The sequence below is a fragment of the Prionailurus viverrinus genome, chromosome E1 (genome assembly GCF_022837055.1).
Source record: "Prionailurus viverrinus isolate Anna chromosome E1, UM_Priviv_1.0, whole genome shotgun sequence".
NCBI lineage: Eukaryota > Metazoa > Chordata > Mammalia > Carnivora > Felidae > Prionailurus > Prionailurus viverrinus.
The window spans coordinates 1,651,697-1,677,217 of record NC_062574.1 but is presented as its reverse complement, the minus strand read 5'-3'; the positions used below and the strand labels follow the sequence as shown (position 1 = coordinate 1,677,217).

Here is a 25,521-nt window from a genome sequence, read left to right as displayed (position 1 = left end):
ACGTTGGGTACCTTCCACTAGCCATCCAGAGAGACCCTCCTTTCCTGCCCGATCACCGACTCTGCCCACACCGCCAATGTATCCCTTCATGTGAACTCTCTGAAACCCTGGGTGCCACTGGGCTCCTGTGTCCTGTACCAGTAGAATTTTGGGGGACGCTGCCTACCCAAGGCAGGCTGGCTTTCAGTATCCCCCCTAACCTCACCCGGGTCTCAGGCTCTCCCCATAGCCCCACCGCTCTGTGCTGCTTCCTTAACACATCCAGCTGCCTGCTAAGGCTGGCTTTAGTGCCTGCCCCCCCCCCCGCCCCCCTGCCGAGGTCAAAGACCAGCAGACTGTGGCATCGTCTGGAGACAATGTCTCCTCTAAAGGTCTGGCCACCAGATGGGTGCTGTAGAAACTGCTCCTCTCAGCTTTAAACAATTGCGCAGTGGTGGGAGCGGCCCATTAACCTACGGTATCCCTGACAGCTTTATCCGTGAGCGTTTCCACCTCGGCTACCCCGCCCCGCCCCCCCCCCCCCCCAATCCCTGGAGAAGGAACATGTTTCCAGATACCTGGGAAGGTGTGGCCCTGAGCTCCGATAGCTCCAAGTCGATGCCCCAGGCACATGGACTAACCTGGAGAGCTCTCCTGCTTAGCAAGCGAAGCTTCTTTAGAAATGACCGTGGAAAGTGTTCTCATGTTTGTGAGCTTTCTCAGCTGGAAGAAGCAGCTCTGCCTTCTGCAAGTGCAAGTCTGGATCCCCATGGCGGGGGCGGGGGGGGGGGCTGGGGGGGCTGCCCTCCGCCCGGGGAGCGCCCAGACCCGCATTACGGCCACCTCACTAATTAGCTGCATGGGCCTCAGTTTCTTCTCTGGACCCGGGACTAACAACCCAATGGCGCTGTTGGGAACATTTAATGAGATACTGCATGCATGCAAACGGCCTGGCACCTATGAGGAGCCCAAGGTTGGTGCCTTCCCTTTTCCCTTGTTCTGAACTGGAGATGAAGCCTTGGGAAGCACAGCGAGGTCAGGTCTGGCGTGAGGTCAAAGCTCTTCTCCAGCTCAGCCCTCCGCAGGGCGGGCACCCCCGCCCCTCAAAACGTCTCCCTCCAGCCTTGTTGTTCCGCTGCCTCCCGCCAGGGGGAGATAAGGCGCAGGTTCCCTTTGGGGCCGCGCTCGCTTGCGCGTTCACAGAGCCTCGGGAGCGCGGTCGTGCGCGGCCCCGCGGTCGTGCGCGCCCACGAGGTCCCCAGGGGCGGGGCGCGCAGGCGCAGAAGGCGGCGCTTTTCGCGTGGACCGGGCTGGTGGTTTGAGGCTCCGGCTCCGCAGGTCCGGTGCGAGAGGCCGCGGGACCTCTTCTTCCTGCCAGACCCGTTTGCCTCCTCGATTTGCAGAAGGGACGACCTGACCCCCTTCGGAGCTGGTACTTCTTCCCCATCAATGACGCTCTTGAGTCCCAAAGGGGACAGAAGGGACATTGCTGGGGCATCTTCAGCTGCAGGGGTCTGTGCAAGGGGAGCGGACAGACCTCAGGGGGACCGGTGCCCCCACACTAGGGATTGCTTTGTGTGAAGCTGAGCAAGTACAGAAATTTAATCCCAACATCCCCACGGAGACGTGCAGCGGAAGGAAGGGAGGCGCCTCGAGCTCCAGTGAGTGGCCCGCGCTCCTCAGTGGAGGGACCAGGACGCTGGGGCCGTGGTGATGGTCTGTGCGCTGGATTAGGGTCCCCCTTCGCCCCCAGGCCAGGGGCAGCTGCCCTTGCTGCCACCTGTGAATCGGCTGCCACAACTTATGGGCGAAGTTACCCTATGTGTTAAGGGAAGGAAGGGAACGTAATAAAATTTTTTTAAGAGTTTTTTTTCTTTTAATGTTTGAGAGAGAGAGGGAGACGCAGAATCCGAAGCAGGCTCCAGGCTCTGAGGGGTCAGCACAGAGCCCCACGTGGGGCTCGAACTCAGGAACTATGCAACTGTGAGATCATGACCTGAGCCGAAGTCGGACGCTCAACGACTGAGCCACCCAGGCGCCCTTGGTAGAGATGACTTAAAAAACAAACAAAAAAAAGTCTTAGAATTGTGAAAACAACTCTTTCAATGTTAATGAAAAGGTCCCGGACACTTTCAGAAAACAGAAACCAACAGAAACCCAGTTTTCACAGCGCAAGATACAGAGTAAGTAGAGATTTCAGTTTTATCCTATCGCCTCCAGTATGTAAGTTTCTTCGCCTCATTTCTCATCCCTCCGAAAAGCACAGGCTCAAGGGGAGCCCTCGGCTTCGCACTTCCCAGGCACCTCCACCTGCGTCAGACGTGTTGCCTTCCTCTGGCTGAGAAGGATTCCCATGAAAGGGGGCCAGAAGGTCAGCGGTGGAGGATGGGGGTGCGGCTCCCCTGATGCGGGTTCCTGCGGTTAACCCTGGGGGAGCAGAATGCCACTGGCCTCGCTCTGCAGATGATTTCTCTTTTAGAAGCTTTCCTAATGCGAGGCCCCAGCTGCGAGGTGTAGTAAACACAGGAGCTACACGCGGGGCCGGAGGGCGGCATGCAGGGGACGGGGTCTCCCCAGCCCTGCTTTCTTTGGAGGAGGGGACAGACCACAGACACCCTGGCTTGGGAGTCTTCCCAGTTTGTGCTGGGTTCTGTGCAGACCGGGGAGGAGGAGGCTGCCTGGGACGCCTCGTCCTCCTGGGCCTCCCCCTGCCGCGGCTTGTCTCCTTTTAAGGGCATTGCTTTTGTTTCTGTTTTGACAAACAATAAGGTTTTCCTCGGAGGCCTGGACAGTCGGAGGAACCGGGAGGCAGGGGGAACCGGGAGGCAGGGGACACCCGCAGCGGAGGAGACAGCAGGGACCACTCTTGGGATGCTCAGTCCGGGTGTGAACACGGCCAGCGGGAGGAGGTGCCGAGGTTAGACTGTGCTGGAGCTTTTGACCTTGGAGTAAATCCTGGCGAGGAGGTGCCGAGGTTAGACTGTGCTGGAGCTTTTGACCTTGGAGTAAATCCTGGCGTCACTGAGCTTTTTGAAAGACTTCAAGAAGCAAAGGCAACATATAGTTCGGTTGTAGGAAATGTTCAGAGCAGGACAGGAGGTGGTTGAGTGTCTTGCCTGGGGCTGCAGCGCCTGGGGGGGTGACTTCTCTTGGCGCATGGCTACAATGTTTCTGGGGATGAGGAAAATGTTCTAAACTTGGATGGTGGTAAAGCCACTGAATTGTACCTTGTGTGTGTGTGTTTTAGAGAAAGTGCATGCGGGTACAGGAGCTGTGGGGAGGGGTGGAGGCAGAAAGAGAGAGAGACTCCCAAGCAGGCTCTGTGCTCAGCACAGAGCCGGACTCAGGGCTCGATCCCACGATTCTGGGAACCCAACGTGAGCCAAAAGGAGGAGCGGGAGGCTCAACCGACTGAGACACCCAGGCGCCCCTCAGTGTATATATTTTTTAAAGTTTTTATTGGGGCGCCTGGGTGGCTCAGTTGGCTGGGCATCCCAACTTCGGCTTAGGTCATGATCTCCTGGTTCCTGAGTTCAAGCCTCACATTGGGCTCCCTGCTGTCTGCACAGAGCCCACTTTGGATCCTCTGTCCGCACCCCACCCCCCCGACTCAAAAACTAAATAAACATTAAAAAAAAAAAAACAGGGGCGCCTGGGTGGCGCAGTCGGTTAAGCGTCTGACTTCAGCTCAGGTCACGATCTTGCGGTCCGTGAGTTCGAGCCCCGCGTCAGGCTCTGGGCTGATGGCTCAGAGCCTGGAGCCTGCTTCCGATTCTGTGTCTCCTTCTCTCTCTGCCCCTCCCCCCTTCATGCTCTGTCTCAAAAATAAATAAACGTTAAAAAAAAATTAAAAAAAAAAACAACCTGGGGATTTCATTTAGAAAATCCCATAAGTAAGTAAATCAAGTTTTTATTTACATTTTTATTTATTTACGTTTAGTAATATCCACCCCCAACATGGGGCTCAAACTCACGACCTTGAGATTAAGAGTCACAGGCTCTTCCAGCTGAGCCAGCCAGGCTCCCCTGGTGAAATTTATGATATGTGAATTATATCTCAGTGAAGTGGTTTTAAACTCTCCTCCCATCCCCCGAGAGAAGCAGATTCCAACTCGCGCCATTGCGGTGGAGGAAGCCGTCCCCCCTGCGGTTGGGGCGTCAGTGAAGCAAGACTAGCTGCCGGTCGATGGGATGGTCTTTGGATGGAGGTCGTGAGTACTTGGTGGTTCCTGGTGTTACTGTGTCCACCTCGGTGTGTGTTGGAAAATTTCCATAATAACAAGTTGAATGAATTTTTAAAAGCGAAAACACACCCAGACCACCTAAAAATGTGAGAAATGAAAGCACAGGAAACAGGTGATGGAGGAACTTGAAACTCACAGACACCGCTGGAGAAGGGTTATGTCCTGTGTCAGGGGAGCGCGAGGAGGAGTCACTGACATAGAGCAATCTGGACTGGCTGTAGCAGGTCCCTTTTTTAATGTTTATTTATTTTAGAGACAGAGACAGACAGAGTGTGAGCTGGCGAGGGGCAGAGAGAGGGGGAGACACAGAATCCGAAGCGGGCTCCAGGCTCCGAGCTGTCAGCACAGAGCTCGATACAGGGCTTGAACCCACGGACCGTGAGATCATGACCTCAGCCAAAGTCCGGATGCTTAACCCACTGAGCCCCCCGGGCGCCCCACTTGAGGGGCCTTTTTCACACCTGGCTGCTTTTCTCTGGTCCTGGCTGCAGCCAGCAAGCCGGGAGAGCGTGTTCATCCAGCAGAAACTAAGTTGCCATGTACTCAGCCCACACTGGTCTTTGATGCACCCAGCTCGGCCCTTGGCTGCGCCCTTTGCTTGATGGGCGTGCCTCCGAGTGTGGTCGCCTTGGCCGCGCCCGTACCTCCGGCTCGTCACTCACACCTGTGTGGTGTCTTCCCCGCCGCCCACCTTGCAGCCCTGTGGCCACGTCTGTCTGTGCCTAGATGGGACGCTTCTGGGGACACAGCAGTGAGAAAAGCAGGTGATAATTCCTACCTTTATGAAGCTCTTACATCCCAGCGGAGGGACAAAACGATAATTAGGACCAGTAAACAGGATACACCGCGTGTGGAATAATTACACCTGCTGAGAAAAAGAGCGGGGGGGAGGGGGGGGGGGCGGGCATAACGTGTGTAAGCGGAGGGAGGCGCGATGTGCAAGTCCTAGATGAGGCGTCCAGACCTTTGAGTGAAACACAAGGGGGTGAGAGAGTTAGTCATCAGACCCCTGGAGGGGGAGCACGCCAGGAAGAGGCCGGAGGATGTGCAAATGTCCTGAGTCTGGCGTGTGTCTGGCACCATCCGGGAGCCCCAAGGAGACCACGGGGCTGAAACTTCGCTGCATGTGAAAGAATGAATGAGTGAGGTTAAGGCCTCCAGAACACCACCCCGCGGGATGGGCTTACGCTGGGCGGCCATTATCCCACCCCGCGCAGCCTGACTCTCTCCTCTGGGGGTTAAGAGGCCTCGCAAGGCTCTTCCAGCTCCTCTTCCAGGCAGAAACCTACAAGGGACCCATCTCTGTCCTGGGTGTCCCAGCGTGCCTGCACCCTGCCTCCAAGGGGCGACTGAAGAGGGGGAGCCTCTTTGTGCACCGGGGGCAGGGGGAACAGAGCTCCCGTCCCACGGCGTGAGGCTCTGCGGGGCAGCGATGCCTTGTAGCTCCTCCTCGGCGATTTTCTCCCCACCCCCCACTTTGAAAGGCACCATTTGACTTGACACTGTTATTCCCGTGGTGGTTTGTATTTGTTTAGGCTTTCACTTGGCCTCTCTATAGGCTCACTGTCCTATCGCTGTTTAATCCAATTTTCTGAAGTTCTGGCCAATGCATTAAGACTGGAAACAGAGATCCAGAGTTTTCACCATCTGCCTCCTCATCGCTGTAAGTCTTTGTCACTCCAGAGTCACAGCATCTTGAAGAGACACCTGCACATCCGTGGTCACTGCGGCGTGATTCGCAATAGCCAAGATATGGAAACAACCCAAGGGTCCATCAGTGGACGAACGGATGAAGACATGTATTATACATACAGCAGAATTTTTTTTAAAATTTTTAATGTTTATTTATTTTTGAGAGAGAGAGACAGAGCGTGAGTGGGGGTGGGGCAGAGAGAGAGAGGGAGACACAGACTCCAAAGCAGGCTCCAGGCTCCGAGCGGTCAGCGCAGAGCCCGACGCGGGGCTTGAATTCACAAACTGCGAGATCATGACCTGAGCCGAAAGTCGGATGCGCAACCCACTGAGCCACCGAGGCGCCCCTGTACAATCTTATCCAGCCATGAGAAGGAAAGAAATCCTGTCCTTTGTGACCACGCGGATGCACCTGGAGGACACTTCGCTGAGTGAAGTGGGTCACACGGAGAAAGACAAAGGCTGTGTGCTCTCATTTATATGTGAAATCTAAAAATGTTGAACTCACAGGGCGCCTGGCTGGCTCAGTCGATGAAGCATCTGACTCTTGGTTTCGGCTCAGGTTGTGATCTCACGATTTCATGGGTTCGAGCCCCGAGTCAGGCTCCGGACAGTGTGGAGGTTGCTTGGGATTCTCTGGCTTCCTTGCTCTCCCCCACTTGCACTGTCTTTGTCTCTCTCAAAATAAATAAAACAAAAAAGACGTATATAGAAACAGAGTGGTGGTTACCAGGGCTGGGGGGAGGGGGGTGGCGGGGAATGGGGTTACAGGGTATAAACTTCCAGTTATGAGGTTAAGTTTCTGGGAGCTAACGTACAGCATAGTGATAATAGCTAATAATGGTGTGTTAGGTACTTGAAAACGGCCAAGCGGTAAATCTTGAATATTCTCACCACAAAAAGGAAATGGTAATCATGTGACGTGCTGGAGGTATGTGGTGATCATGTTATAATATACAAGTGTGTGAATTAACACGTGGTACACCTTAAGTGTTATATTTCAACTCTATCTCGATAAAGCGGGGGTGGGGAACAACAAAAAATATTGGAAACAAAAAGCTGCATAACTGTTGGGGTGCCCGGGTGGTTCGGTGAAGCGTCCGACTCTTGATTTCGGCTCAGGTCATGATCTCGTGGTTTGTGGGCTCGAGCCCCGTGTCTGGCTCGGCACTGACAGCAAGAAGCCTGCTTGGGATTCTCTCTCTCTCCCTCTCTCTGCCCCTCCCCTGCTCATGCATGCTCTCTCAAAATAAGTAAACATTAAAAAAAAAATAAACCCTAATTACACCTACCTTAAAAAAATGTCATAACTATCGACAGGGAGACAAAATTATCCTTTGTATATGCGCTAAGTTTTACCTCAAAACTGCATGGAAATAAAATGAACAACAACCAAAAAAGGTGGACATAATAATGAATATTTTCCAGTGACAAACCAGAACCAGATAATAAATAGGAAAAGCACTTCCATTCATAATAGCAACAAAAAAAGCACTCACGAGATACTAAAGAATTATCTTTCGTATGTGGGCATGTGAAATTGTATCAATAGCTAACATTGACCGGGCTTGCAAGCCCTGTGTGAGATCCTTTATTGGGGATAAGTTTGGTTTTCACCATCTGCCTCCCCATCACTGTCAGTCTTTGTGACTCCAGTGGGCTCAATAAACAAACAGAGATCTGGGGCGCCTGGGTGGCTCAGTTGGTTCAGCGCCCCACTTTGGCTCAGGTCATGATCTCACGGCTCATGAGTTCGAGCCCCGTGTCGGGCTGTGTGCTGACAGCTCAGAGCCTGGAGCCTGCTTCGGATTCTGTGTCTCCCTCTCTCTCTGCCCCTCCCCTGCTCACATACTCACTCTCTCTCTCTCTCTCTCTCTCTCTCTCTCTCTCTCTCAAAAATAAACAAAATAGGGGCACCTGGGTGGCTCAGTCAGTTGGGCAGCCGACTTCAGCTCAGGTCATGATCTCACGGTTCATGGGTTCAAGCCCTGCATCAGGCTCTGGGCTGATGGCTCGGAGCCTGGAGCCTGCTTTGGATTCTGTGTCTCCCTCTCTCTCTGCCCCTCCCCTGCTCACCCTCTGTCTCTCTATCAAAAATAAACATTGGGGCACCTGGGTGGTGCAGTCGGTTGAGCGTCCGACTTCAGCCAGGTCACGATCTCACGGTCCGTGAGTTCGAGCCCCGCGTCGGGCTCTGGGCTGATGGCTCAGAGCGTGGAGCCTGTTTCCGATTCTGTGTCTCCCTCTCTCTCTGCCCCTCGCCCGTTCATGCTCTGTCTCTCTCTGTCCCCCCCCCAAAAAATAATAATAAATAAACGTTGAAAAAAAATACAAATAAACATTAAAAAAAATGAACGGAGATTCTAAACTATGTTCGATGGATTTTATTAGGCTCTTCTAGGTGGATTTGACTTAGTTTAAGGTTACAACTTGTCTAGTGGAGGCCAGTAATCCCTTTGTTTTTTAGGGAACCCCAAGAGCTCTGGGAAGGAGGAAAGGTTGGAAGGGAAGAGGGATGAGTGGAGGGACGCCAAGAGACTCAAGGGGAGAAGAAATGGCCAAAGGGGAACAGCAAGTGCGTGTGCCCCGGAGAGCAGCGGCCCTCAGAAGCACCCAGTGCTGCCTGCACCGGCCTCTCCGTCCATGATGACTGTCCACGCTTGGTCCTGTGTCCCGTCCTCCTGTCCTCCCTCGGCCTTGCTCTCGTCAACCTGGCGCCTTTCCCCCGACACGAGTTTCTCAGCTTGTCGAGGGCACAGGCTGTGTTCCCTGTTGGCTCCCCTGGTACCATGGACTGAATTGTCCCCCGCACCCCCGTGCCTCCCCCAGTTCCCGTGTTAAAGCCCTAACCCTCAAGGGGATGGCGTTTGGAGGTGGGGCCTTTGGGAGGGAATTAGGTTTAGATGAAGTCGTGAGACTGGAGTCCTCACGATGGGGTTAGTGCCCCTGCGAGGAGACAAAGGGGGACCAGAGCTCTGTCCCTGCCCCGTGGGGACACAGAGAGAAGGTGACTGGCGAAAGAAGGTGATTTTATTAAAGCACGGGGACAGGACGTGTGGGCAGAAAGAGCTGCTCTGGGGAAGGTGATGGGAGAGACCCTCACCAGGAACGAATCTGCCGGCACCTTGTTCTTGGACTTCCCAGCCTCCAGACTGTGAGCAGCAGACACGAATTGTGAAGCCAGTCAGCGTGTGGGGTTTTGTGAGAGCAGCCTGAGCTGACTTAGACGTGCGGGGTTCTCGGGGACCACATGTTTAATAGGGGTCCCCATGAGGGGTGCTGTCGAGATCACAGCGATACGGACTTTGGGTTGGAGAGACGGTGGCCGGGGGAGGCGGGGTCTGGCTGCTGTAATTGGTAGAGTGTGCGACTCTTTTTTTGTTTTTTTATTAAGGAAAAAAATTAAAAAAAAATTTTTTTTTTCAACGTTTATTTATTTTTGGGACAGAGAGAGACAGAGCATGAACGGGGGAGGGGCAGAGAGAGAGGGAGACACAGAATCGGAAACAGGCTCCAGGCTCCGAGCCATCAGCCCAGAGCCCGACGCGGGGCTCGAACTCACGGACCGCGAGATCGTGACCTGGCTGAAGTCGGACGCTCAACCGACTGCGGCACCCAGGGGCCCCAAAGAAAAATTTTTTTAATGTGTATTTTTGAGAGAGAGACAGAGTGTGAGTGGGGGAGGGGCAGAGAGAGGGGGAGACACAGAATCCGAAGCAGTTTCCAGGCTCTGGGCTGTCAGGGCAGAGCCCGACACGAACTGTGAGATCATGACTTGAAACTGAACTGAAATCAAGAGCTGGAGGCTTCACTGACTGAGTGAGTGAGTTTTATCAAAAATTAAAGGGGCGCCTGGGTGGCGCTGGGGCGCCTGGGTGGCGCAGTCGGTTAAGCCTCCGACTTCAGCCAGGTCACGATCTCGCGGTCCGTGAGTTCGAGCCCCGCGTCGGGCTCTGGGCTGATGGCTCGGAGCCTGGAGCCTGTTTCCGATTCTGTGTCTCCCTCTCTCTCTGCCCCTCCCCCGTTCATGCTCTATCTCTCTCTGTCCCAAAAAGAAATAAACGTTGAAAAAAAAATTTTTTTTTTAATTAAAAAAAAAAATCTTTACCAGTGAAGTAGGTAAAAATGCCATGTGTGACCAAAAAAATTCACACCGTACTCCATTGTGGATAATTCATACTGGAGAACAGTCATGGAAACATAATGAATGGCAGAGGGCCAAAGGGAGGCTAGTGCTCGTTAGATACTGTTGAACTCATCGTGGGGGGAGAAAACTGAAGAATTCAAGAAATGTAGGAAAAGGCTTCCCGTTCCAAGAGAACCGATTGGGACGTAACAACTGCGGGAAAGCCTTGCCTCGGAGGCCACGACTTCTACATCACTGAGTCTACTCCTGAGAGACACCCTGTAATTTACTGAGGGTGGCGAAACCTTCCATCAGAGCTGAGTCTTACCCAACGTCAAAGCATTCATTCTGCAGAGGAGGCCTGTGAGTGTCGTGTCCGAAGGCCTTCGATCATCGCTCGCACCTTAACTGACCCCGGAGGATTCATACAAGAGACAGACTGCTTGGAAGCAATCGATGCGAAGGGGCTCTCTGGCCTAAGTCGAGTTCTACAGCGTCAAAGAATGTATTTCAGGGAAGACTGCCACGCGTGTGCCGGAAGTGAAAATCCCTTCCGCCGGACTCTTGCATCTTGTGGAAAAAGAGATGACAAAAAGTCAAGCGATTCGAATGTACCCGCGTATTTATCGTGCGATGCGCAGCTGCTCGCTGCCCCTTGTCCTCACCTCCTTGGTCCGTACGTTGCTTCTGTGAATCGCGGTCTCTGGACGAGAGACAAGGCAAAGAGCCTGGCTGTGGTTGGCTGTCCCGGAGGAAGCCGTCTCTCTTTCCCATTTGCTGGGCCTCTGGTCTTAACCCTCAAAGTATCCCTTGTCCTGGAAGGAAAGGCCAGTGCTAAGGACACCGTATTATTTAAAACTTCCTATCACGCCAGGAAGTCTGAGGACATACGAAAGAGAGCCATTGCTCGGAAAAGGTGCCCGTCGACGGTGAGTCCACAATGACGTATGGAGTGATGACTACCTTACAATTCCCCTCCCCTCGTTACACTGTCATCTCAGGAAATTATGACCCTGAGTAAGCCCCACTAGTCACTGCTGTCGTGACTAATTTCAGCCGGGCTGGCGGGAGAGACCAGGTTCCTTTAATGGCGGGAGGTGGCAGGCGCTCCGGTTATGACATTTTAAATTCTAAGCAATACTCTTACGGCTATAACATACAGTGTGCATGTGTCAACACGTCCCTGGATGCAGAAGTAATCAGGAAGCATCTAGAAGAGGGGGATTGGTCTGTACGTGGACTCTTATGGGCTCACGGACGTGTGGACAGCTGATTTAAGACACCCCATGACACAAAGTGGTGGCCGTGCCAGGTTGAGAAGCACTCTGACACGCAACGTCCTCCTTCCTTCTCCTCTGCTTTCTGGCCACAGCTGGACTCTGGTTCGTGGCTCGTGGCTCCACCAGACACCCATCGAGGACACTGTGTCTTCAGCCCCGCGCAGGGAGAGGACACGGGGACACATACAGGCATCTACTGCTCCTGTACCCCTCAAGATTGCTTACCTACAGGGGCGCCTGGGTGGCTCAGTCGGTTAAGCATCTGACTTCGGCTCAGGTCATGATCTCACGGGTTGTGGGTTCGAGTCCCGCGTCGGGCTCTGTGCTGACAGCTCAGAGCCTGGAGCTGCTTCGGATTCTGTGTCTCCCTCTCTCTCTCTGCCCCTCCCCCACTCGTGCTCTGTCTCTCTGTCTTTCAAAAATGAATGAACGTCAAGAGAACATTTTAAAAAGGAGGGGAAGAGACAGAGAGAACCCCCAGCAGGCTCTGCACTGCCAGCCCAGAGCCCTATGTGGGGTCTGAACCGATGAACCTCAAGACCGTGACCTGAGCCAAAATCAAAAGTCGGATGCTCAACCGACTGAGCCACCCCAGGTGCCCCTGTGTTGCATCATTTAACACTTAGGGCTTCACTTAAGAGAAGAGAGTCCCCCTGGTTTTGACAAGCCTGATAATCATTTATATCCCTCTCCATGATGCCCGGTCACCTCCAAGTTCAGTGCCCATGTCCCCTCCCCCTAACAACCCACATCTCATATTAAGCAGTATGTATTAGGATGATGGGAGCTGTGACCTACATGTGCAATTTGAAGACGTTTCTCCATTTCCTGTGATGCTGTTTTGCTTTTGGGGGGGGGGTGCCCTGGGGGCTGTCAACAATTACGCACGACTGCTGGAAATGGCCCCAGACTCTTCTAACGTCTTGGTTAGACGTCTGACCTACGACACCGATTAGATCAGCGTGTCATCCCCTGGGTCCAGCACAACAGATCAAACCCCACGCTCGGTCGTGAGTAGGGAAGGGTCTGGTTTTCACCGTCTAGAATGTATAACCTACAGAATTGATTACGGCGCGTCTGGGGGTGGCCCTGTCCGAAGGTGAAGAAATACTGGGTGGAGCGTAAAACGTGTGTCCAGGGAGACGAGAAAAAAGAAGGGAGGAGAGCGTCTGGCCGGCCCGGTCGGTGGAGCCTGTGACTCTTGATCTCGGGGTCGTGAGTTCAAGCCCCACTTTGGGGCTTTAAAAAAAACAAGAGAGGAACAAAAACCAAGATGTATTTGAACTGTCTGCAAACTCCAGCCGCTTACACTGGTTGCTCACATTCTTCATCCCAATTCCACGCGAGAATCCTTCCCTTTCTGAGCTTTCCCAGTTTCCTCAGTCACCAGGATCAGCCAGTCTCCTCAGCCGGCCCTTTGGTGGTTATATTTTGGTTCACTGACCCCCCCCAGATGTTACATAGAAATTGTGGATTCTGGTGCCAGCCAACATTCCTCATCCAGGCCTATGAAAAAGTTCTCAGCCGCGTGATGACTATTGATCTGATGGGATGGACAGGCTCTGAGGAGTTCTTTATTAAAAAAAATTTTTAAAAAATTTTTTTTTATTTGTGAGAGCAAGAGAGACAGAGTGCGAGTGGGGGAGAGGCAGAGAGAGGGAGACACAGAATCTGAAGCAGGCACAGAGCCTGACATGGGGCTCGAACTCACAGACCGCGAGGTCATCCCCCGAGCCGAAGTCAGTCACTCAAGCGACTAAGCCACCCAGGCGACACTCTTAAGCACTATTCCTTGAAGGCCGTTGTTGAAATTCAAGTTAACCAGGGAGGACTTTCCCACGAGCGTGTCTCAGCACGCACAGAGCGTCTGCGGTCAGGGCTGTGTTACAGGCACAGTCACAGAGGGCAGGTCAGGCTCCCGTCACTGGGTGGGGAGGTGGCAAACGGTCTTACGAGAGAACACAAGCCGCGACAGGTCAGGGGAGCCCAGGCGCCAAGGGTCAGGAAGGTCGGCGGGTGAGTGTCAGAGCGAGAAGAAGGGAAGGGAAGGGGCAGAGAGGGCTTTGCGCATGCGATTGTTCTGAATCAGGTGTTACGGGAGGGGAGCCCCCCTCCCGGGTCAAGAGCCCCGCCTGCACCTTGGGCGTTTTATCTTGGTGGATGGGAGACGCTTTGCACAGGTAAGGTAAATGTGGATTTTGTAAGTGACAGATCGGATGTGTCCTCTCTGGAGCTAATGGTCAAAGGACTGGTGCGCAGCCGGCCTGGGTCATGCTTCGGGGCCCCTTAACGGGGTGGAGGCTGATTGTGTCCTGAGTGGGACTTCAGGAGGGCAGTCGGGTTGGAGTGAGAGGGACCTGGAGAGGAGTCTGAAGGTGTGGGTGCTGACCCTGGTCTCCCTGCTTCTGATCTGATCACACCTGGACAAGTCACCGAGTCCTTTGGGCCTCCTCCTGGTTGTTTTTTTTTTTTTTAAATAAAGTTTATTCATTTATTTATCTAAAATTTTTTTTTTAATGTTTAGTTATTTTTGAAGGAGACAGAGACAGAGCATGAGCAGGGGAGGGGCAGAGAGAGAGAGGGAGACACAGAATCCAAAGCAGGCTTCTGGCTCTGGGCTGTCAGCACAAAGCCGGACACGGGGCTGGAACCCACGAACTGTGAGATCATGACCTGAGCTGAAATTGGATGCTTAACCAACTGAGCCACCCAGGTGCCCCAAAGTTTATTAATTTATTATGAGAGAGAGAAAGGGAGAGAGAGAGAGCACACAGAAGCCAGTCTGGGGAGGGGCAGAGAGAGAGGGAGACACAGAATATGAAGCAGGTTCCAGGCTCTGAGCTGTCAGCACAGAGCCTGACGCGGGGCTCAAACTCCGGAATCGGGAGATCATGACCTGAGTCTTAACAGACTGAGCCACCCAGGCGCACCGCCTCTTGGTTCTTTTAAACCAACCCTCCGGCGCCTGGGTGGCGCAGTCGGTTAAGCGTCCGACTTCAGCCAGGTCACAATCTCGCGGTCCGGGAGTTCGAGCCCCGCGTCAGGCTCTGGGCTGATGGCTCAGAGCCTGGAGCCTGTTTCCGATTCTGTGTCTCCCTCTCTCTCTGCCCCTCCCCCGTTCATGCTCTGTCTCTCTCTGTCCCAAAAATAAATAAACGTTGAAAAAAAAAAATTAAGCCAACCCTCAAAAGGGGCGCCTGGTCGCTCATTTGGTTAAGCATCTGACTTCAGCTTCAGCTCAGGTCATGATCTCATGGCTTGTGAGTTTGAGCCCCGCGTCAGGCTCTGTGCTGACAGCTCAGAGCCTGGAGCCTGCTTCCGATTCTGTGCCTCCCCCTCTCCTGCTTGCACTGTTTCTCTCTCTCAAAAATAAATAAACATTAAAAAAATGAAAATAAAATAAACCAAGCCTCAAAGCCAAGCATTTTGCCCACTTGGATATGATCGACACATTGGGATTTCTTTTTTTTTTTTTTTTAAGTTTTTATTTATTTTGAGGGGAGGGGGAAGGGCAGAGAGAGAAAGAGAATCCCAAGCAGGCTCCTTGCTGTCAGTGAAGAGCCCGACGCGAGGCTCAAACCCACAAACCGTGGAATCATGACCTGAACAGAAATCAAGAGTTAGACGCTTAACCCCCCGAGCCATCCAGGCGCCCCGACACATCGTGATTTCTTACGTGGCTTCAGTGTAGTAGTGCGGTCAGGGATCATGCGAGGGACTCACGCTGCAGAATTCAGTGGGTTTCAGCAAGAGGGGAAGGCAATGAGCCCGGGATGAGTCTAGAAAGAGAATCTGAGGGCTAGGCAGCAAAAGCAAGCCTCGGAAACAAAGGGACCCTTTTGTCTGAGAGCGACCCTGAGGGGTCATCACAGTTAGCAGATTTCAGTGGCGATGGGGACGAGGACAGTATTGTGGGTGGGCGCATGGTGTCAGGGAGGACACAGCATGAAGAGCGGGTGAACAGCGTGGACTTTGGCAAACGGGCTGCGTTAGCCTCGGGAGGAAGGTGGCATCACGGAGAAGGGATGTTTCCGGAGGAATGGATAGTTCGTCTTAAGATTTTTCTGGTGGGCCACGTCTTGAGCTGGGAGAACGACACCATGAAGGTAGAATTAGGTGTCACTGTGGCAGGTGTAAGCTTCTCTGGTCATGTCGGGAACTCACATGACCCTGTAACGCGGGTAGATCCTGGGACTGAATTTTCCCTCTCATGCTGTTTTCTCAAAAAGCCGCCTCAGAGGGGCTCAGTCGGTTGAGCGTCCAAGTCTTGATCTCAGCTCGGGTCATGATCTCATGGTTGGTGGGTTCGAGCCCCGCTTTGGGCTGTGTGCTGATTGTTGGGAGCCTGCTCGGGATTTTCTTTCCCTCTGCCCCTCCCCCACTTGTGTTCTTTCTCAAAATAAACTTAAAAAAAGAGAGAGTGAGCCTCAGAAATATCCATGTAGGACTGCCTGGGCCCTGGGGATGGCAAATAACTTCTACTCATATGGGAAAGCGCCTTGTGATGAGGGGGCTCAGAGGCAGTTCTTGAGGCAGATGCCCAGTTTTTTTAATTAAAAAAAGGTTTCATTTTTTGATAAATATTTTTGATTTAGTTTTGGATTTTTGAAATCAAAATATATTTGATTTTATTAAATTTTTTTGATAAATGAAAGTTTATTCATTTTTGAGAGACAGAGCAAGACAGCACAAGTAGGGATGGGGCAGGGAGAGAGAGAGAGAGAGAGAGAGAGAGAGAAGCCCAAGGAGGCTCCAGGCTCTGAGCTGTCATCACAGAGCCCTAAGAGGGCTTGAACTCACAACCCGTGAGATCATGACCTGAGCTGAAGGTGGACGCTGAACCGACTGAGCCACCCAGGCACCCCAAGGCAGATGCCCATGAATGCAGGTAACCTAGATCCAAATCAGTGGAACCAAATGCCTCCCACCTTCCATGCTGAGGCAGGATGCGTCTGCAGTCTGGGCATCTTTCCTTGAGAGGAATATTGCCTGAAAGGACTGTGATGGTGGATCATGGGTTGGATAAAAGCTTGGGCAAAATGAAGAAGGTCGAAGTAGAACTCTTGGAAAATGGTAGACAAGCCTACGGGAGAAATAGAACATTTCTGGGCAGCGGTTGAAAGGCCTCCGGGAGGGAGAAACGATACATTTATCTTGGGGCTCTTCTCAAAAAACACTTTTCCCGCTAGCTGTTGGCAGCCTAGCCAAGGACATTTCTGCCGATCCAGGGTTGACAACCTTCTCGGGCAGGTGCAAATGGGTAGGGCAGAGGAGTTCAGGATATTGGTGTGGACGGCTGCAGTGCTGGGCCGAATTCCATGACCACAAGAGAGTTTTCCTTTGTGATGGGGTGTGCGCTGGACACACACACAATATCCCTTTCTGAGGGCAGACGCTCCCTTCCTTACTCTGCAGGATGGCGGTGGGGCGGACAAAGAAGCGGGGCCCCGACGGCTGGGGCGGACCGGGGACCCTGACTCGGCTGCTCCTACCACTCCACGATGTGAGCGCCAGACCCAATCACAGCCCTGCCCTGCGAACTGGTGTTCGGGAGGAGAGCGGCAGTGTGAGGCTACCCTGGGTAGGACGGAGCCCCTCGGCGATGTCAGCTGTGAACCGAGACCTGAAACCCAAAGGGCGGGCACGGGAAGTAACCGGCAGTGAGCACAAGGGCTGGGGCGAGCCGGGCACCCTCGATCGGGACGGGAGAAGGCCGGCGGCGGATGCGGAGCCGCGGCCCGAGCCGCTCGCCCCGCACTCTCACCCGGGGTCCCTCCCGCGAGCAAGCCCCCCGGACCTCCGGGCGGACGGCCCGCCCGCTCCCGGGCCCCCGGCGCTCAGGGAAGAGGGCGGCTGGCCGAGAGGCGCGGGAGGCGCAGCCGCCCGCTCGGGGCGCAGGTGCACGCGGGGGGAACGACGGCGGCGCGCAGAGCGGCCGGCCCCGCGGCGGAAGTGCGTCCCGGGGGCCGCTCTAGGACGGCCGGAGGACCCGGCTCGTCAGTGACCCCGCGCCAGACTGGAGCGCCGTCGCGCGCCGGGCGTCTCCGGGCAACCGCGCCGGCGGCGGCGGGGAGGCGGGGCGGGGCGCGCGCGCGGGTGGAGGGCAGGGCAGGCGCAGCCGGGGCGGGGAGGGGGGCGGGCGGGCCGACCACCTGTTCCTCCGCCGAGGGCGGCGCGCGCCGATTGGCCGAGCACGCCGGAAGTGGAGGCGGCCGCCGCGGTCGCCCGTGAGACCGAGATCGCGGCGGCGGGGAGCTCGGAGCCCGGCGAGAGCGGGGCGAGCGGAGCGCGGCGGGGCGGGAGCGCCCGCGGTGAGACACCTAACACCCCACCCCCCAACGGCGGCGCGGGGCGGCGCGGGGTGGGACGGGGCGGGGGGCCGGTCCCTGGACTGCGGCCCGCGGGCCGAGCGGACGCGCCACACCAAGGCCCGGTCCCGACCCCAGCTGGACGCGTGACCTTGGGCTGTCTGCTTCCCTCCCCCCCCCCCCCCCCCCCCCACGAATTTCCCCGCCTGTTCAGGGAGGACCGTCCCCGCGCGGGTCGCGTTCCAGTCGGGCGCGGGTGGGGCCGCCGCCCCCACCCCTCCCCCTCCCCCTCCCCCCACCCCCCTCCGAGTGAGCGGCGGGTACGCGAGGGCCGGCAGGTCACCCCGAAGGGCCCCGCGGCCGCCTGCGCCCCGGCTCGGCTCACCGGGCCCTGGCGTCCGGGGCTTGGTGGGGACCGGGGAGAGTAGGAAGACCGTGCTTTAAATCCCAAATCCTCCGGACCGGGAGAAGGGGCGTGGATTTACAAATAGTGATGGGCGTCGGCTGTGTGTCGGCACCGTTCTAGGCTCTTGGGATACAAAAATGAATGAAGTCTCCGGATAGTCCTCAAGGGTGTCACAGGTTCGTTGTGTAGATGAAACGTCTGTACAAATTCATGTAACAGAGGTGTTTCCCAGCTCCCCGAAACGTGCTGGGCGCTGGGAGTCCCAGGATGCATAGAACAGCGGCCTTGCTCAGGGGCGAAAGAAACCATGATCTGAGGTCACTGCTCCAAGATGAAGGAGGCTCAGGGGCAGGGAAGGAAATGGGCTCTCTGTGCTGGAGCGGAGTCTCGTGGATATTTGTGAAGGTGCCCGAGGTGGGCAGTAGCATTCCAGGAAGTGGGAATAACTTTCCAAGTGCAGAGAAGCCTTAAAGAATGGGAAGTGTTTGAGCTGCAGGGCCCTGGGCAGGACTACAGCTTCCAGGGGTCGCTGGAGAGCGTGGGCCAGGAAATGGGAAGGGGCCGGGCCTGGGGGCCACGTTGGGAAGTTTTTATTATATAGGTCATGGGGGAACAGTGAGCAGGAAGCCACATGGTAATTAGAGTGCGGAGAAAGAGGTGAGTGAAATGCAATTCAGAGGTCCAAGGGAGAACCTTCCTTCCAGAAAGTGTTAGTGAAGACTGGGGGGAGGAGTTGGTCCTTGCAGTTAGTTGATAGATAACGAAAGCTTTCGAGGACCTGGCCTTTCAGAAGTTCTAGGGGGAAGGTGTGTCCGTTAAGATGTTTTTGTCTGTAGTAACGACCCAAAGTGGCTTAAAAATACGCGGGTGCACAAATTCTCATAATCGGAAGTCGAGAAGTAAGACGCTTGCAGGATTGAGGTAGTCTAGTGGCCCTCGCTCCACTGGCCCTCAGTTTCCTTAGCTCTCCCTGCCTTCATCCAGGAGCTGGTAGGGAAATGACAGCAGCAGCTCCAGGCGGCCACGTATAGAAGTCTCGCTGTGGCTGTGTCGCGACGGTCGGAACTGTTCCCAGGAGCCCCCAGCAAACTTCTCCACATATCGTTGACCCAGATGAAGGCATATGGACGTTCCTGAACCAGTCCCTGCCGTTGTGAGCAGTCACTGGCAGGGGAGATGCTATTGCTTTGACTGGGTTAACTCTGGGGGCTCAGTCCTGGAGCCCCTTGCTGAGGTCAGATCTGCAGAGCGTGTGTAGGGGGCCAATGTCAACCTCTTTGCTCAAATGCTCCTTTAAATAACTTGAAAAGCTTTGCGTTCCCCATGCTATTTGTAAGTCGGCTTCCAAAATATTTCATCGTACATTTGAACAGTTGAACAAGTGATTGTCCACGTGGGGTGGTACAGGTGTGGGTTCTGTGGATTCTGACACTGCGAGGAGCTGGGCGATGGTGGCTGTAGGACAGAGGGGGGTGACAAGGGGAGACCGGAGAGAGGCTGCGGGTAGACAGGGACTCAAGTACCTGCTTGTGGCACTTGCTCTCGGCCGAGTATCGGAGAGAGAGTTGTTTTTTTTGTTTTTGTCTTTTTTAACGTTTATTTATTTTTGAGACAGAGAGAGACAGAGCATGAACGGGGGAGGGGCAGAGAGAGAGGGAGACACAGAATCGGAAACAGGCTCCAGGCTCCGAGCCATCAGCCCAGAGCCCGACGAGGGGCTCGAACTCACGGACCGCGAGATAGTGACCTGAGCTGAAGTCGGACGCTTAACCGACTGAGCCACCCAGGGGCCCCTGGAGAGAGAGTTTTTTAAGACCGTCCTGCCCAGTTCACACGGTGCCGTGGATGAAGAAGTAGCTAAATTCTCTCAGTGGGTCATTACAGTTGTATAGATACATACTTGGCTATAATTCCCAAAGAGTTCAACAGAAAGGAGAAATCCAGCTTTTGGGTGGCTGCTCTTCCCCATGGGAAAGCCGGAGGAGGTGCTGGCAGTGGGTGAGGGGGGAAGATGGCAGGTCATTTTGAGGGGCAACACCAAGCGCTTCCCAGAACTGGGGCTTCCTATAGGAGATCAGCTTAGGATCCTATAGGAGATCTTCCTATAGGAGATCTTCCTATAGGAGATCAGGGTGTAGGGAGATGTTGGCGGAGAGGGGGAGGGGAGGGGATGGGAGAGGCCCAGGCGGGGCGGGGCTGGCGGCCACCATCCTGTGCGTGCCTGTGGCTTGGCCCAAGTCACCGGGTCCCCTTCCCTCACCGCTCGTCCCTGGTCTCTCCTCCTTGTCGGCGTCTTCATTTCTTCTGTGACGTCGTCTCGCCGCCTTCTTAACCTGACTCTCCACCGGCACCGTCCCTTCTAACATAAACACGTTCAGGGCTCTCCCGTCTCCCGTCGGCGAACACCCTTGCCTTTTCACACTAGTGCCCATCGTGTTCCTCTCCTTTCATCCGGACTTTTTTTTTTTTTTTTTTTCCTTTAACGTTTGTTTATTTTTGAGAGAGAGACAGAGTATGAGCTGGGAAGGGGTGGGGAGAGAGGGAGACAGAATCCGAAGCAGACTCCAGGCTCTGAGCTGTCAGCGCAGATCTCGACGTGGGGCTCGAGCCCACGAACCGTGAGATCATGACCTGAGCGAAGTCGGGTGCTTAACCGACTGAGCCACCCAGGCACCCCTAAGACTTTTTTTTTTTTTTTTTTTTTTTTAAAGAAGCAGCAGATTCATTGATCAGCTCACCACCTGGCGGCTTCTCCTGCCACAGTCTGTTGTCACAGGTCACCTAATTGTCCCAGGAGACACTTTGCAGGCGGCCCTTTCTAATTCTCTCTGCCAATGCTGTGCTGACTTCTAGAACATGGTTCCAGTTCTTTCCTCCTTCACTAACCGTTCTTTCTCTTGTCGGTGGGCCCCTCTTTCCTCTACTCACCCCTTTATCGTTAGGGTCCAGCAGGAAGCCACTCACTCGGATTGGGATAAGTGAGGAAGGTTACTTGCAAAGAGGTTAATGACACGGTGGAGGTGTGGGCAGGGTATCGAGGAGCCTGGGGATGGCAGCCCCGGAGGGGTCGCTGCCCAGGCCTCAGGAGACCGGAGGCGGGAGAGGGCATTGAACCTGGGCCGTGAGACCATTGGGTGGCAGAGAAGCGCTGCCTTCTGGTTGAGGGACGCCGGCCCCGGGTGGCCTCATGGGGAGGGACCAGGGGCACAGACACCCTGACCTTACTCCTCCCCACTCTGGTCTCCCGTGGGGGCTCCCCATCGGCGGAGCACAGCTGGAAGTGGGGGGCCCCCTGACGTTTGCCGCAGAGCTTAGCCTTGTAGGGCGGAGAAGGGGGGGAAGCTCTGGAGGGAAAGACGAGATAACCGGGGCGGTCTTCAGAGTCAGCCCGGGCTCGCCAGGTTTCTGTGCGTCTGTGGCTGCTCACACCCTCCTCACGCCTCCTGCGCCGGGCACCGTCAGCTCCGGGGCTCTGGGCTGACCAGGCTTTAGACCAGGACCTCTTAATGGATTCCTGGATGATACTCTGTATGGGAGTCTTGAAACTTCTCTTGTGCAAAACAGAGTTCCTCCGCCCCCCTCCCTCCTAAACTAGCTGCTCCTCCAGTCTCCCCAGCCTCGGGGGCACCGTTTCTGACATAAAGGGAGACCCGGGCGTCACCTTGGACTCCTCCCTCTTCCCTCCACCTGTATCCACTCCAGTCACCTCTTACGGGATCGGACCTCCAAACCACTTGTCCAGCTGGCCTCCGCTTCACTCCCTCTACTGTTGCTGCCCTGGTGAGGTCGCGTGCCCCTCGCCTTGGTGACGGACTCCACCTTCTCCCTGCTCTCCCCGTGCCCAGGCCCGCTGCCTTCTAGTCGGTCCACTAATTGGCCGATAGCGTGCCTCTGCCTGAGATGCTCATCTGACCACGGGCCGTGTCACTGCTCGGCTTAGAAACCGTTCCACGACCCCGCCTTGTCTTTAGGCGAAAGTCCCATAGCTGCGCGTTCCCCCTGGAGAATCACCCTCCGCAGTGAACACGTTTACTGACGGAGGCCTGCGCTCCTCAGGTTGGCTGTGGGGCATAGCTCGGTGCCCTGGACCAAGGACCAGTGCAGCATCAGCTCTGGTGAACACCTGGAAGGAGGCTAGCCCGTTCTCCTAGCGTTTGGAGCTCAGTCCTGTGACAGGGACAGCTAAATCCCCAGGGCCTTTGTACTAGGCAGAGATAGGTTTGGCTTCGTAAAACCAAAACAAAAAGCCATAATGGCTTCAGGGAGGGGAACGCTTGTTTGCCTCTTAGATAAACAAGTGCAGAGGCAGGCATTGCAGGCTGGCATGTCAGCTCCGAGGAGGCGTCAGGGACCCAGATCCTTCTGGCTCTGGTCTGGCCGTAGGGTAAGCTGGTGTGCTCGCGTCCCAGAGGGCGCTCTGCCCCACGCACAGCGTGGAAACGCGAAGAAATGCATCCCTCACCCCTGAGGAGACTTCCCAGAGCCCCGTGTACTTTTGTCTGCATTTTACCGTCACACCTGCCAGCATTTGGTCACGTGCCCACACCCAGCCGCAAAGAAAGCTGAAGAATGTATTTCTTTAGTTAGATTCCTTGCTATGCTAAACGTTGCTGATGAGGTGGGCGAGAATAGATATCGGGTAATAACTAAAACTTTCGCCACAGGCTTTTAGCAGTTTAAAAAGCATAGGCCTTGAGATCTAAAAAAAAGCATTAGGAAACTCCTATAAAGAGGCCATTTATAAACCAATCTGTAAGAACAAAGAACATCGCTATATATAAAGACAACAACCAGTTAGGAAATGTAAGAACACTCACGAAGAGCGAAGACGTACAACAGAGATGCGATGGATATAAAAACAAAAACATCAGGATACGTTTGGGAATCTTACAGAATTGTACTAAAACTGATCTGGAGAAGTAGGAGCATGGACAGGAAGCGTCTGGAAAAGAAGACTGAGACAGAACTTTGTCCAACATAGTGAAGAGTCCAGTAAAGCTACAGTAGGTTGAGGCTCTGGTGCCAGGGAAGGAGTAGACAGGTCCTGGAACTATATGGCGTCTAGACGTTGACCCCAACATCGACCTCTGGGCTGTGGCATGGCAGCATCTCGCATCAGTAGGGAAGAGAACGGTAGGCCTGGACGCAACGCGCTGACCGTCTGGAGAGGATTAAGCCGGAAACAACTCCACCCGATGTAGGCGAGCCAGGAGGACTTCCTTTGGCTCTGGGGCTGGCCCGGCCACTGTCCCCTTTTGGATGGTCAGCCCCGGTTTCCAGTGCCCCGTAGCGTAGACCTGGTGAGGGCCGCCGTGCCGCACTAAGGAGGGTTCCTCCCTCAACCCCACACTTAACTTGTGTCACTTGGTCCTTTCCGCCCCTTGCCCCAGCCTTTTCCATAGACCCATCTAGAAACGCGGCCGCCTTCCCTGTGTACCTTCCTTCCCAACCTCCGCAGCCTCTGCAGGCGGCTGTCCTGAAGCATCCCTTTACCGGCCACACCCGATTTCTGCCCTCCCCTCTCCTCCTCTGACGGTTCGGTCCGTGTCTGCCGTGGGTTTAGTGCGGCCACCCGCCTCCCAAGTCCCTGTCTTCGGGGTCGGGGCGCCCAGTCCTCCCACCAGACCCTCGGGCTGGAGCTCCCTGCCGCGCCAGCTTCGGCCACTTCACGTGCCTGCCCTCTGTCATTTCAGATCGTGACATGGGGACTGAGCACACGGAGATCATTCCCAAGGAGGAGGTTTGCGAAGAGCCCGAGCCCCCCGGGGCGGCCGACGAGGGCCGGCAGTTCGGAGCGGACGCGCGGGCGCGGCCCCCGGGAGAGTCCGTGGACGCGAGCGTGGCGCCCGGGTCTTCCCGGGGCGGTGGCGTCGCGTCGGGGCTGATGACCGTCAAGAGGTCCCCGTCCAGCGAGAGGCTGCAGGAGGACCCGGCGAGCGAGGGCGGCCGCGGCCGCGGCCCCGGCCCGGCGGCCCCGCCTCCGTCCCCGGGGGCCCCCGCGCCGCAGAGGAGCCCCGTGCGGGAGAAGCCCCACACGTGCAGGGAGTGCGGGAAGGCCTTCAACCAGAACTCGCACCTGACGCAGCACCTGCGCGTGCACAGCGGCGAGAAGCCCTTCCAGTGCGGCGAGTGCGGGAAGCCGTTCGGGACCAACTCCAGCCTCCGGCGGCACCTGCGCATCCACGCGGGCGAGAAGCCGTTCGCGTGCACCGAGTGCGGCAAGGCGTTCATCCAGAGCTCGCACCTGGTGCACCACCACCGCATCCACACCGGGGAGCGGCCCTACCGCTGCGGCGAGTGCGGCAAGGCGTTCAGCCAGAACTCGGCCCTGCTGCTGCACCAGCGCATCCACACCGGCGAGAAGCCGTACGCGTGCAACGAGTGCGGCAAGGCGTTCCGCGTGAGCTCGCAGCTCATCCAGCACCAGCGCATCCACACGGAGGAGCGCTACCACGAGTGCGGCGAGTGCGGCAAGGCCTTCAAGCACAGCTCGGGCCTCGTCCGCCACCAGAAGATCCACACCGGCGAGAAGCCCTACCTGTGCGGCGAGTGCGGCAAGGGCTTCGGCCAGAGCTCCGAGCTCATCCGGCACCAGCGCATCCACACGGGCGACAAGCCGTACGAGTGCAGCGAGTGCGGGAAGACCTTCGGCCAGAACTCGGAGATCATCCGGCACGTGAGGATCCACACGGGCGAGAAGCCGTACGTGTGCGGCGAGTGCGGCAAGGCCTTCCGCGGCAACTCGGAGCTGCTGCGCCACGAGCGCATCCACACGGGCGAGAAGCCGTTCGAGTGCCCCGAGTGCGGGAAGGCCTTCCGGCGGACCTCGCACCTCACGGTGCACCGGCGCATCCACCGCGGCGACAAGCCGCACCAGTGCGCCGAGTGCGCGCGCACCTTCTGGGACGGCTCGGAGCTGCTGCTCCACCGGAAGGTGCACAGCGGCGAGAAGCCGTTCGAGTGCGACCGCTGCGGGAAGCCGTTCGGCCAGCTGTCGCAGCTGGCGCTCCACCAGCGGACGCACACGGGCGAGAGGCCGTACGAGTGCCAGCAGTGCTCGCGGACCTTCAGCAGGAGCTCGCACCTGCTGCGGCACCAGAGCGTGCACTGCGCGCAGTGAGCCCGCGCCGGCCGGCGCGCCCCCGCGGCCCCTGCTGCGGAGCCGGCTGGAGGGGAGGACGCGCTTCTGCGGGCTGTTCGCGGGGGAGCTGCGGCGCGCCGGCCTGGGCCGCCAGGGCCGTTTCGGCCCTTCGTTGTCCTCTGGCCCTCCCCGCCGCGCCCCCCAGCGGGTCCCACGACGCTCGGGTGCGGACTGGCCATCGAGTCCGGATTGTTACCTTCCAGGGAAGACGGAGGCCCGCGGTGCCGCCCCCGCCCCCACGCGGCCCAGCGGACGTGCGGAAGGTTCCCCCCCCCGCAGCGTCAGAAAGACGCCGCGGGCACCCGTTCTGGCACCCACTGCTTAGCGCTGCCATAAGCCAGCCAG

The 25,521-nt window shown here is 56.1% G+C and overlaps 1 protein-coding gene across 3 annotated transcripts; it reads left to right on the top strand.

Annotated features, from left to right (window-relative positions):
- Positions 1–1,964: 1,964 nt before the first annotated feature.
- Positions 1,965–25,293, top strand: ZFP3 (ZFP3 zinc finger protein). 3 transcript variants are annotated; one of them, XM_047832035.1, is made up of 2 exons: positions 1,965–2,162; positions 23,729–25,293. In XM_047832035.1, the coding sequence occupies exon 2, from the start codon at positions 23,737–23,739 to the stop codon at positions 25,153–25,155; it is 1,419 nt and encodes a 472-aa protein (XP_047687991.1). In that variant the 5' UTR covers positions 1,965–2,162; positions 23,729–23,736; the 3' UTR covers positions 25,156–25,293. The 3 variants fall into 3 exon arrangements, with proteins under 3 accessions (XP_047687991.1, XP_047687990.1, XP_047687992.1); XM_047832034.1 differs by lacking the exon at positions 1,965–2,162 and adding an exon at positions 17,518–17,632; XM_047832036.1 differs by lacking the exon at positions 1,965–2,162 and adding an exon at positions 17,974–18,211.
- Positions 25,294–25,521: the final 228 nt, after the last annotated feature.

Bases quoted from the DNA above. Each gene is read 5' to 3' on its own strand.
- ZFP3 (XM_047832035.1), top strand. From the start codon at position 23,737: ATGGGGACTGAGCACACGGAGATCATTCCCAAGGAGGAGGTTTGCGAA.